At 45.7% G+C, this 13,899-nt stretch overlaps 1 protein-coding gene across 2 annotated transcripts in view; it reads right to left on the minus strand.

The window, feature by feature from the left end:
* LOC147016293 (uncharacterized) overlaps window positions 1-13,899 on the minus strand; it is an 80,393-nt gene that overhangs the window by 51,509 nt on the left and 14,985 nt on the right. For both annotated transcript variants that reach the window (XM_085844888.1, XM_085844889.1), the window contains exons 5-7: window positions 13,629-13,874; window positions 11,509-11,593; window positions 10,693-10,763 (exon numbers count right to left, since the gene is read on the minus strand). In XM_085844888.1, the coding sequence (XP_085701014.1) occupies window positions 10,693-10,763; window positions 11,509-11,593; window positions 13,629-13,874 (402 nt within the window). The remainder of the gene's footprint in view (window positions 1-10,692; window positions 10,764-11,508; window positions 11,594-13,628; window positions 13,875-13,899) is intronic.

Consider the following 13,899-nt stretch of genomic DNA (forward strand, 5'->3'; position numbering starts at 1 on the left):
CTTGGATTGGCCATACACATATTTGATGAACGAAGTGTGCCAGTGAGGAGTGTGAGATAAAAAGTGAAAAGAAAACAAAATTCTGCATATGCAGCAAAAAAGATTTCAACACAACATCAAAATGGAAAAGCAACATTCTTCAACAAGAGTACTGATCTGAAAAACAGCCACTATCACCATACCTCAACAATAACACCAGCCACTCCAACAATCAACATTTTAAGGAAAATAAAATAAAAAAGATAAAAAAGAAACCCATTGACGTACAAAAGTTGGAAACATCTGAGGGTACGATAAAAGCAAGTCCCGACTGAATCCTTATTTGCACTTCCTGAAGAGGGGACATATTCCTCAATCTGCCTGCAGATATAATTTTTGTTGGAGACTTGGACTACGATACAGGAACCAGGATGGCACTGCTGTGGGTGTGTTGGTGGCTCTGCCAAACCACCGCTGTAGACTTGTAAGAGGAAGTTTGGGATTCAAGAGCAGGTAGGACAGGAGGAGGGATCGCTTAATGTCAATGCTGTCCAGTGACTGAGCATGCCACATCGAGACACCACGACTGTGACCTTTCGTGGTTTACCAAAGCTTCAACCTCAAGACTTATCAGGTAAGTGGGCAGTACATGAGGGGCTGCCCACACAACCTGATGAACCCCAGACCTTCACTCCCGCTCTCCCTTTCTCCACAACGAAGCCAAAAAAACAAGATGCATTTGATCGAGAGTTCCAAACCTATTAGATTGAAACTTTTGCTCAATGACCGGAACACCCAAGTCTCAATATGCTGTGATATCCCAGGTGAGGAAACATGTGAGCTCCGTCACTCCTTAACCAAGATTGCCAGGTTCAAATGGACAGAAATAAGCAGACGGGGCTAGAAGATAAGAAGAAGGCGGTACGATTCGTTAGATTGCCGATGGCTCACCATTGGAGCAATCGATGATTTTATAATGTTAAAAAGGTAGCGATTGTTCCTTCTCAGAAGATGACAAAGCTCTGCAGAAAATGAATCAATGCTCCCCGCTCGAATGTTATTTGGATTCAGACAACTGTAGTGCAAGATGCAAATTCATTTGGACATATTGTTACGGCTGTGGAAATTCGCAGAACACCATAAAGGTTCCTTAGATCAGTTATCCCGGTAAGTCTGTGTTCAGTTCCATTTCCCCACGTCGTTTAATGGGTTTTATTCGTGTCACCGGGCTGTGATCCTTTGAGGTAGGTTTTTCTTTCTCTATCGTTATTTTGAACCAAAATATCTCGCCCACCATTACAACAACCACCACCAACTACGCCAACCACGCTACAATCGCCACAACACCACCACCATTTAACCATCTTCGCCACTACGCCAGCTTGCAAACGCCATCCTCCACAGACCACGCTACGACCCTTTCCGCGTTCAAAATGGGTCCGAGAACGCAGGCGTAAAAGAACGAGGAAAAGAAACCTCCAATGGTGAGTGTGGGTTTTTTACCGCCTTTTTTCGCCGAGGCTGGTGCGACGAGAAGGGCGAGGCGGCTCGCTCGCGATTGGTGGATACGAGGAGTGAGGCGGTCGGAGTTGAGAAACGCCCCTTTTTGAGAAGCTTCTCGAAGGGAGGCGGAGCCAAAAACGGGGAGGGGCAAAGGGCGGAGCCCCAGGCTATATAAGGCAGACAGCCGCGAGCCTTGCTCTCCTCCTCTTCGTTGGCGCTCTTCTCCTGGTCTGGTCTCCTCCTCTTCGTTGGCGCTCTTCTCCTGGTTTGGTCTCCTCTCTTCGTATTGCACCCTTCTCTTGGTCTGGTCTTGTCTTGGTCTCTTGGTCTCTGGGTCTCTGGGTCTGTGGAGCGACCCGTACACCAGCAGCATGGATCGGTGGAGAGTCCAGGTGACGTACCGGAGACGCAGACAGGAGGCGCAGCTCTGCCGGCTGTGGGGCGCAAACCTGCGCATCCGTGGAGGAGAGTGCCAGAGAGAGATCGCCGACCATCGAGGCACCTCGAGGGTGCAGGTAACCTGCTACGGTCTCGCAGGACCCGTTCGGTCTCCCAGGTCCTGCGCCATAAAGACCCAAGTGGTCCAGCCTGACCCCCTTGTCTGTGAGGGGGTCTTTTCATGTGTTTCTTTGGGTTTTTGAATGAATGTTGTCGTGGCGCCGTCTGTTAAGTAAAACCTGTGTAAGTGACTGTACATTGCTCGTATTCGGTGGTAACGCTTTCTATTTGTTGGTTGTACATACGTGCATGACTGCCTGGCTGTACATACGTGCTTAGTTGTAATAAATGTCCTTGCTTGTGAAATGTATCCCATTTGTTGCGTCCTCTATTCCCCATTGAAAATGCCATCTTGCATCGCGGAATAATTAGTTGGGTTTTAAACACCCGGTAAGGAGAATCGGATCCGTCGAGGTCGGCGATAATACCGCTCGGTTATCGCTGTAGAACGGAACGAACCGCTTAAGCGGTTCGTATCCCAAGCCGACCTGCGGCGAGGTACGGCCCCTCGGTAGGTTACCCGCTCGAGTACTTAGGTATTTCGATATTCGGCGAGTGACCCTATTTCGCGCGGATAGAATGCGGACTGGGCTGTGGTGAGGTTAAACCCCCACCCGTGACTGGTTTCTGGCGATAGTTCCAGGAGGGTCACGAATGAATTGTCCGTCCGGTGGGCAACGCGGTTGCGATTAGAGGTACGCGGCCGATCGCACGCCAGCGGGCGCGAATTCGTAACAATATATTATGCATACCTGGACAGGCAATGTGAAAGAGAAAAACCGATGACATGACAATTTCAAAAAAATATTGTGGAAGAAACGAGTCGGTGCATTGGAATCACAAGGAGTTGTTGTTGTTGTTGTTCGTCTTTCGGCTGCTCCCGTTAGGGGTCGCCACAGCGGATCATCCTTTATGATCCGCATACTGATTTGGCATAGGTTTTACGCCGGATGCCCTTCCTGACGCAACCCTGGTCGCCTCTTACGACACAGGGATAAGGATTGGGTTTCGCCATGATTCCGGGCTGCTCTGCACCCTCTCATAGCGCAGCCCAGCGCAGAGCACCCGTCCTCAAGCAATCGTCCAACCCAAGCCTCCGAGTAGCCGGATTACAGGCACACGCCACTACGCCCGGTTTATTGTAATCACAAGGAGAGACGTGTTAATTGGTGGTTATACACGAGACATGAACAACGCACCCTTTTAATTGAACCGAAGCGTGATTTAAGGACACACTTTTCTAACGAGTCCACCTTTCAGGAGGAATTTAAAAAATAAAAAATAAAAATCAGGATCAATTTCACAATGACATTTCAACCAGAGATCACAACACCAACACAGTTTGAGGACCAAAATGGAATAAGCATTTATCATTTCCACAAAAAACATTTGTGCTTGAACTCACATTCGTGTGGCAATGACCAACACGTATAAGGCTTTGCATTTAATAGTGTTGTTTGTAAGACCAGAGTGGGTGTGTTTTGGCGACGTAAAAGGATGAAGCTGCGAGAAGGTGGGGCCCATCTTGGCAATCACATCTGATGGGTGTGTGTTTTATGCTTCCGTCTTCAACTCGCCTTACGAAAGTCATGGCTAAAAATATTGGCACCCTTGCACTTTTCAAATAACTCACAATTTCCTCTGAAAATAAAAGTTGAAATTGATGAAAGTATTTTGTTTCCACAATTCTTTATTTCACTGTTCATATTTACAGAACATTTGTTTTTGATTCAGAACTTAATATATCCTTTTAAATTAGAAAATAAAAATAAATGGCATTGACAAAATTATTGACATCCTCGACTTAATATTTGGTATCACGGCCTTTGGACAAAATAACTGCAGTCAAACACTTCCAATATCCATGAATGAGTTTCCTACTCCTCTCCACTGGTAGTTTGTCCCACTCTTCTTGTTAAAACTGCTCCAGTTCTCCCAGATTTGAAGGGTGCCTTCTCCCAACTGCTGTTTTCAGATCTCCGAATAGGTATTCAATGGGATTTAGATCTGGACTCAATGCTGGCCACTTCAGAACAGTCCGTTTTATCTTGAATCATTAGTTGGTGCTTTTTGAAGTGGGTTTGGGGTCAATGTCCTGCTGAAAGACATTGCAGATGAGGTCTTCTCCTGGTCTAGTTAAACTGTTCGGTGGATCATGATCTTTGACGGAGACCCAGCTTTCTGACACTGGGTTGAACATTGCGCTCCAAAATGCATCCTTGGTAATCTCCTGATTAAATGATGCCACACACACACATTCAAGGCACCCAGTGCCAGAGGCAGCACAGCAACCCCAAAACATCACTGAACCTCCTCCATGTTTGACTGTAGGAAAGGAATTCTTTTCTTTGAAAGCTTCATTTTGTTTTCTGTATGGAGATGGAGATGATGTGCTTTTCCAAAAAGCTCCAATTTGGTCTCATCTGTCCGCAGGACATTCTCCCAGAAGGAGTTTGGCTTGTTCAGGTGTGTTTTGGTAAACTCCACTCGGGCTTTCTCATGTCTCTCTCAACAGTGGGGTCTTCTTGGGTCTCCGACCGTAGAACTCCCTTCATTGAGTTGGTGACGGATGGTGTGAGTTGAAACTGCTGTACCTTGTACCTGAAGACCAGCTTGAATATGTTTGGCAGTTGATCAAGGCGCTTTCTCCACCACTCAAACAATCAATCCTTTGCTGCAATCTTCGATCAAGTAGTTTTCTCTTGTGACCATGTCCAGGGAGGTTGGCTGCAGTAACTTCCTGATAACATTGCCTACAGAGGACACCGGAACATCAAGGTCTCTGGAGATGGATTTGTAGCCTTGAAATTGTCCATGTTTGGCTACAATCTTGTATCTGACCTTTGGTTTTCTTTTCTCCACGCTTATTGCAGTACACACAGTGACACAAAACAGCAGAATTTTCTGGAAGATAAGGACGTCATGCTCAGATTTCGGAATTGTTTCAACTTTTTTTTGTTTTGTTTCACTGCAAACCAAGGAAATACATATGTAGATATCAAAAGACTTTTTTTTATTTCACCAATTTTCTAGACGGAGAGTAGGAGATTGGAACCATACTCTCTGCAGAGCGTTGGTGCTGCTTAAGCAGTCTCCTTGGCTATTGGGCACAATCCTGGACGGGTCACCACTCCAACACAGTATACTAGCATGCTGGCACTCATCTTGCCGACCTCGGAAGGATGACAGCCGAGTTAACCCAGAGATGCCAACTTTTGGAAATCAGAATTAGGGAGGATTTGCAACCGACACCAAATAATGTGCGCGAAGCGCACATCTCAAGCGCGGAGCGCTCGACCCTTGCGGCGGGGTCCAGGGCCCGCCTTAGGGCCCTGGAAGCTCTGGGGTTCTAGACGCTCTCTAGTGCCCTCTGAGCCCTATTTTGGAGCATTTAACATGTTAAGAATTCCCACTTTTTGAACAAAAAAAGGGGAAAATTGTGCACTTTTTAATGTTACATGTATGTTAATATTAGTAAGTTAGGGGACAATCAAAGATTAACAAAAAGCACAAAAGAAGCAATATTTTTCTTACCTTACTGGCTGGTACTACTGCTGCTTGCTTTTTCCATGGCAGCTTTGCTGAGTGACAGCTGTGTGGCTCTTTTAGCCCTTCTGATTATGTCTTTGCTGTATTCTCTCTGGTAGCAAGGGGTGCTATGAGCTAGTTTTTCAATTAAGAGAGCTTCCAGGGTTTTGACACTCAAATTGGGACGAAATTCAGTATGATTCTTCCGTACAAGACTGAGTGCCCGCTCACATGATGCGTTCGAATGAGGAATGACCAAGATTCCCTTCATCACTTTGCTCAAATTAGGATACTTCTTGGCACCAGTGCAGGGATCTGTGAGCTGTGAAATCCGATGCCACTGCTCATCCACTCTCACTGTCTCAGTAGCAATTGTAGCTATGGAGGCGTCTGCCTGGTAGTGAGCGAATTCACTCTCAAGACTGTCTATGTCACTATCACCGCCACTGAACAGACAGGGGAATTTCTTGATGAAAAACTCCACACAGTCAAACCCCACTTCTTGGTGTAGCTTAACATCCAGCACCTGAGCATGCTTGGCTAATTCATCATCTAGCGGCCAGGTTTTGAAGATGTAATTGCAGGCTTTCACATAATATGAGCGAACTGCACTGAAGAAACCTTGGATGTCTGACTCACTCAGAGTGAAGGTGGATTTCTTGAGATTCCTTTGTTCCCTTATATACAGTTTGGCATCGTTCCCAATCATGAGGTCCTCATCATTCTTCTGATGATTTCTGTCAGAGAAGGGTACATTTACCAGAGCAACCGATGACACCGATGGTTTCAAAAACCATACGAAGATATCTTTCAGAAGACCATTCAATTCTCTGTGCAGGAGATGAATACAGGGTTTGTCTCTTTGGAGCAGAAGATTCCCCTTCTCAAAAAGCTTGTTAGCATATCGAAGGAAGAAACAATAGAGTTTTGTTTGTGGAGACAAGAACATCCTGTTGACACGTTTTTCTCTAGATTCCTGCACAGTGTTTGAGGAAGATGCGCTTTTAGTTGTAGAACTCGTAGTACACTTAGCCGCAGGGCGATCACACTTGCGTTTACTGCCAGCAGAAGAGGTCAGACTCGTAGTACCAGATCCAATTTTACGTTTGAGGAGAGAGCTTGAGGTAGGTGCAGCCAAGGAAGAAGACCTCTGATTCGAAGGTTTTGCTGAGCTTCTATCAAGTGATTTGGCAAAAGCAGAACTTAACTTGGGTCCTTCTTTGCCTGTAGATGGGACTATCACAGTCTTTCTCGACTCTGAAGGGATCTGCTTTGTAGATGAACGTGATGAAGGGCCGGTGATGCTACCTGCTCTCAGCATTGGTTTTGGTGCTGTCCCTGCTGTCTTCTTCGCAGCAGATACTGCAGTGGTAGTGGTGAATGCTGCTCCACTAGTGCTTGATCCTGCAGTGCCAGTACTGGCAGTAGATACAGTGCCGTCCTTCTTGCTCGTTGTTAGAGTCTTGGCTACAGTTGGTTGCATTTTTCTTCGTACTTCTTCTTTGAAGAAGAGGCGAAGTGGCTCCCACTGTTCAATCAGCCTGTCTAGGCACTGACCAAGGGACAGCCACCTTGTTGCGACATGCTTCAGAATCTTGTGTGTCGGGGCATCACAGAGTTCTTGCAGTGCTTTCACTCCTTTGACGCGTTTACTACTTTTGTCCAAGTAGTAGTAAATATCGATGAGAAAGTCATCTAATTCAATGGGTAAGGCCTGAGCCGCCTTCTTGGCCGTATTGTGCATCATATGGCGAGGGCATCCCATGATGTAGCACTCTGGATTTTGTTTGTGGATATAAGCAGCGACTCCTTTGTGCTTGCCCACCATGACAGAGGCATTATCAGCAAAAAAGGAAACACAATTTCCCCACGGAATTTTCCTGTCACTGAACTCATGATCAAGCAGTTTGAAAATGTTTTCTCCAGTGGAATCTTGTTTGCACGCAGGCAAACTTAGCAAACCTTGCTTCACAATCCCAGCACTGTTGTCATAGTACGAAATCAGGACAGGATATAGCTGGGCCTCACCACTGTCATTGCTACCGTCTGTAGCTAGGCTAAATGGAGCTAGTCTTGCAATATCGGCAATAGATGAAGCAGTAACATTTGACAACTCACCAATTATTGCTGAAGTTTTTGTTCTTGCACATCCATACTTTGAAGCAACTTTTGAATCTGGAAACATCTTTTGAAATAGAGGTCCAGCATGATCTGAGACTGATATGGGCAAGTTATGTTCCACAATAAATCCACTAAAGAGAAGTTCCGCTCGGGTAACATCCTCTTCCTCGCTTGTCCCTTGTTTGGTGAAATAATTCAGAAGTGTACCGGTACTCGTGCTCGAAGATCTCTCCTTTGCAATGTCTGTGTGCCGTTTGCTTCCAACGTGCTTCCGAATATCATCGCGACCTCCGTGCTCAACTGAAATATCAACGCTGCATACTGTACAATACGCATGATGAATTCCTCTTTCAGACTTTCGAATACACGGGTATTGGAGACTGTATTCGGTCTTGTACTTCTGAGACCATTTCTTGGTCTTCGTAAGCTTCTTTTCTGCCATTTCGTAATCAATAGAGGGCTTGAAGCATCGGTAACTTCGAAGTCGATGTTCCACAGCTGCAGCGCGACTCGTAGAACTCTAGCGGCTGTTAAACACCGCACGGTGGTCGCACGGCACAGTGTATATGCATACATACCGCATGCACTGTATTGCACACATACCGCATGCACTAAATCTCAGTGCATGATCGCATAAGCGAGATCCAGACCCAATGTTTCGCTGCTCCTCATTTGAATTTGCAATTTTTTACGTACAATTTGGTAGCAGCGAACGTTATGGAGTTACCACATGCTATACGTAGCAGACGATGCTTTTCATTCAATTCTCATACTAGTACATTCTGATTAGTGAACAGTGCAAAAATATCAAAATTTCGGGAGGATAAGGATAGTGATCGTAAGGGCGGGAGTTTGGGTGAATTTTCGGAAGCCTCCCGATGAAATCGGGAGGGTTGGCATCTGTGGTTAACCCCACCTGGTATTAATTCAACAGCTGAGCAGGATTTGAACTCAGAACCCTCGGATCCAAAGCCCACCACCCTAACCATTAAGCAACACCAGGCATACATTTTCTGGAAGAAATGGTGCATTATTTGAAAAAAAGTACCAATATTTTTTCCTCGAGACTATGTTTCATTTTGCTTACCCCTCGACCACCCGAAAACTTTCAAGACCTCTCTGGAGCATTCCGGGGACAGGACTCTGTAGCCCAGGCAACCATAATATTGTGGCAATTCATCATTGGATGAACTAAAGATGCCACTTCGGGTTTCGAGCATTAAAAAAAACAAATTACCATTCGAGGAGTTGGCTTGCTGTGAAGATAAGTCTGACCGTAATGCAATTATAAAGTTGCCACCGCCATGGCGGTCAAGAGTCGGAGTCAAGGGTGGCGGGGTGGCTGGCAACGGGATCAGGAGGTCCATGCCATGCGTTATTGCAAGTCAACGTTGGCCCACTGGGACCAATCGGCCAGACTGGTTGCCACAGGGTTATCAGGATCTCCCGTATCAATCGCCTCGTCCCTGGTATGGTGCGGAATTGCTCAATATTCCGTATTCAGGAGCTTTTGCTCCAACAAGTTGATTTGGACTCATTTTCCGGTGAGATGTTTTATGTTTCCCCTTTGTATGCGTTTGTTTATCGAAGAGCTTCGCCTTCCAGCCTAATGGATGAGTCGACAAGAAAATAAGAACGAGCGATTTTGATTGGCCATTGATTTTAGGACTTTGCTTTTCATTTAGGGCTCTTCTGCGTTTCTCTACGTCACAGTGTGTTGCATCACTCGTTTAGAAACTGTTCTTTTTGTGTTAAACTTGAGTACAACTTGCTGGCTGTAATAGTGTGCAGAGGTTAATAGATTCAATAATTTATTATTGGGACATCGGAGCCGGATGCACCATCTCACGTTTCCGCCAATGTACACTCGGTTGGCACACACGTGACAATGCCGACATCTACTGAAACTGGGTAGCAATTTAAACACCCAGAATCGGTGCTTTGACTGTGAATGTGGAAACAAAAACAGAATGCTCCTCTCAAGAAGGAACGGAAGTTCTCTTTACATTCTTCCAACACGACCAAGAGTAGTGCCACGTCCCTTTTAGACTCCTCCAGAATTGTGCTTTCATACGATGACAGCCCGTCTTCCACCGATTTCAACAACTATCTTAACCAGTTATCCTCAATAATTTGCCTAAACTAATCAACTTAGCAGCTTTCTCCTTTCATAGGAAGTGAAATCAATGGATTATTTTGTCATATTAATCAGTTAACAAGACAAATGCATGACTATTGGGTGTGACACGGAACAGCGAATAAATCAAAGCAGGTAAACAGTTTCGCACGAGCAATCGGTTGAAAATTATTTCAGGTTCATCATAAACTAAGTACAGATCACAACTTGATTGTATATTTTGCTCTGGACAAGAAATTGGGCCCAAGTGCTTCTGCTGCCCATGACACTGTAGAGTGTAGATGTGTGTACAAAACAAGCACCTTGACAAAAGTTTAAAAATTAAAAAAAAATTAAAAAAACATGCATCAGACTCCCTCCCACACCCCATCATGCACCAAGCCCTACCACTCCCATCCCTCCTCAATTATGCACCAGCCCCACTTCCATCCCTTCTCGATCATGCACCAACACCACTCCCCACCATATCAAGCATCAGGATCCCTCCCATCCCTCCTCTATCATGCATCAGGCTCCCTTCCACACCCCATCATGCACCAAGCCCTACCACTCCCATCCCTCCTCAATTATGCACCAGCCCCACTCCCATCCCTTCTCGATCATGCACCAACACCACTCCCCACCATATCAAGCATCAGGATCCCTCCCATCCCTCCTCTATCATGCATCAGGCTCCCTTCCACACCCCATCATGCACCAAGCCCCACCACTCCCATCCCTCCTCTATCATGCACCAGGCTCACCCCACACCCTCCATCATGCAGCAGACTCACCCACACCCAATCACACACCAAACTCCCTCACTCCCTCCCTCTATTACATATCTGTGTCCCACTCCACCCTGCTCTTCCTCAGAAGTCACAATTTAACAACAACAACAAAAAACATTTTCGCTGAGACACAGCAAGAAGGGCAGAGTTGCTCACCGGACTTTGTAGAGCTGCTTGCAACAATGTAGTGACAACAGCTGGACTGAGAGGACCGCAGGAGGCAAGGGCTGGAAGGAAATAAAAATAAGTAACAGAGCGAGGTAACAATCACAGGAATTTACACGTTTCACAGCAGGAACATCTGTGGGCAAATTTACCGTTAGTTCAATGAGTACGTATCAAAGCTTTGAACAGCCTTGGCGGAATAATGGCGAGAGGGTCCGCTCTGAGTCTGGGAGGTCGGCGGTTCAACCAATTCCTAGTCATACCAAACACTTTGGGACATCATATTACCATCCTCAGGGAAATCATATTAAAAAGGATAGAACAAGAAGAAGAACAAGAAGAACAAGAAGAACAAGAAGAACAAGAGGAACAAGAAGAACAAGAAGAACAAGAAGAACAAGAAGAACAAGAAGAACAACAACAAGAAGAAGAAGAACAAGAACAAGAACAAGAACAAGAACAACAACAAAAACAAAGGTGCACATTTCAGGAAACCCTGATCCAGTGAACACTGCCAAAATGTATACTAATCTGGGTAGAAATTGCATCAAATTTGAAACGATGAGAGATAAAGTTGGCTGGAAGGTGAAGAAAAACTGTGACACTGATTTGGAAAATAATCCACCGATCCAAGAAACGTACCGATACTTTTCAAAAATAAATAAATAAATAAATAAATAAATACATAGATTTGTTTGCCATTATTGACAAACTGTTAAAGTTAATCGTTGCTCATCAAAGCTCGTGAATGGTTAACAGTTCATTTGATTGTGGGGGAGGCACAGATTGGACATTGTACTCAGTTACCTTTGGGGGTATCGCCAAGTCCGATGGAGAGATCCGGAGGAGTAGGAATGGGATCAGGGAGCAACGGTAAGATGGAAGGACCTCGCTAGGAATGGAAGGAAGGTACAAAACGGAGTCGTTTTCATTACAAATCGATGCAAATGGAGGGCTGCGAGTGAAATATGATGAGGAACGCTTCAAAACGATTCGTACCATACCATGTGGTACGTGTATCGATTTTACATCAACGCAAGTTAAGACGTGCATCAATTCTTCTGGTCAACGGTCAAAACCCAAGGTGCCTTGGGCTGAAAATTACAAAGGGTTCCATTTTCCAAAATCAGAAATATTTAAGCTTATTTAACACATACTTTTGGGGAATGAGAGCAAAAATCTTGGCTCATGGAAAAGCAAAGTCAAAGAGGCCATGAAGGCAATGTACTGACAGAAGGGCAATTGGTGGATGTAACAAGCAATGTCATGAAAGGAAGGAAGAGAGAAGAAATAAAAGAGGAAATGGTTACCTGGAGGTAAGAGGGTTGGGTTGGGGAGAGGGGGGCGGGGGGGGGGGTAATGGTAACACAAAAGATCACGGGTAGGAGAGAGGACGACATGAGAGGCTGGTGTACTGCCTGCTTGAAGTCCAAGAGGGAAGAGTGTGATTGAACAGCCTTAGGAAGTTTCACAAACAGGATAAAATCAGAACAAAAGAGTGAAGGTGTGCCTGCAGCCTGTATTTTAAAGGTTTAACCAAGGGGAGGTGAATGGAAGAGCTGGGGAGGGTTGAGACAGCAAGAGAGAGTGAGACCAGAGGAGAGATCGTTAAAAAATAAAAATAAACCAGAGGCCACCAACCTGTCTACGATGCAAGATGAACAGGCCTTTTACTTCAACCTTTTCATGGGACATTCAAATAATAAGGCCTTGAAATACAAGAGAGAGGGAGAGGGAGAGGCAGAGAGGCAGAGAGAGAGAAAGTTGGGGTGCCAGCCCACAAGAGGGAGCAGCAATCCATTGAGCTGCGTGCAATCGCCTAGTAGACTGAGGCAGGTCAGGTATGGGAGCATGCGCCGGAGCAGCGCACCGCTGCATGCACTTTCCGCCGGTACTCCAGGGGCCTCAGTCTGGCCATCCCACATGCGGACGCCTGGCCCATCCCCATCTCCTTGAGATGCTGATCAACCTGCTGCAACCACAAGGCACGTGGTGCCTCGGATTTGCCAAGGAAAGACTTGGATTAATGGAGGATGATTAACAGTCTGGAGCTTGCTTTGGAAGCAACTTTGCAATGTGGTTGGATGCAGGAAGGTCCTGACTAATGGGTGAGGCTGAGAGGTTGAAAGGACTAAATCTCTGAGTAGCTGACCATGGAAATGGAGAGTGGATCTGTTTGACAATCTTTTTGAGTGATAGGGTGACGGTGAGATTTTCCAGGATTGAAGGACATGTTCCGTGAATTAGACCAGCTGCCATCTTCCCAGCAGAGGAATGGGGATACTGAACGATACAATATGAAGTCTTCCACAACAAGTAAGAAAGGTTTTTCCAGAGCATCACAGAGGTTGTTAACATAAATGAGCAACAAGAATGGGCCCAAAACACTGCCTGGGATGACTGCAGCCTCCACTGGGACAGGAGCGGTTCCATGGATAGCAACGCAACAACTGTGCCGAGTGGAGGAAGTTAGAAAGCCACTCGTAAAGGCGGCCCTTTATATGAACTTTTCTGGAGCATCACTTGGTTCCTCCAAAGACCCAAGGGGGGGGGGGAGTACAGCCATATTTTATATAGTCTGGCATTTTCCACAAGCCATGTAACGTTCCTTCTTTTCTCTTGTTTGCCACGTGGCATATACCATATAAAGGGGACTTTTCTATGCCCCTGGAATTTTTCCCCAAGCATACAAATTTGATTTCACAATGTAGAAAACTGACTTGTGCTTTGAAAAACAGTGACACTTGTTATATACCTCCAGGGTCCAAATATCTGTTACTATGAGGCTTTCAGAAAAGTACTTTTCAAGTTCAAATTAAAATTTTCATCATTAAAGGAATGAGAACAAAGTTTGTTTTTACTTTAATCTATGGTTCTTGGTGTGAGAAATCCATGATAGTTTCCCTTAAAGTGCCTGTTAGCCCCACCTTGCTTTGCGCTGCTATAACAGCAGCCAGGCAGCTGGGTCCTGGAACACCAGGACAGCAGAAAGCAGCCATCAAATCAACCCCTACACCTGGACCAATGTCCCCGGATGACCGCTTGTTGCCACCATCAGGCTTGCAAAAGACTCTGAACAGTTCACCAGACCCAAGGGATGTCCAGGCCTTTTCAGCAAGCTGCCATGTAGGGAACTCGGCGACAGCTAGGCCTTTACCGCAGACCTCAGCAGCCTGGAAAAAAAAAAACGGCTTGGTA

The sequence above is a fragment of the Eptatretus burgeri genome, chromosome 11 (genome assembly GCF_056783735.1).
Source record: "Eptatretus burgeri isolate ZD-2024b chromosome 11, Ebu_testis_v1, whole genome shotgun sequence".
Classification (NCBI taxonomy): Eukaryota; Metazoa; Chordata; class Myxini; order Myxiniformes; family Myxinidae; genus Eptatretus; species Eptatretus burgeri.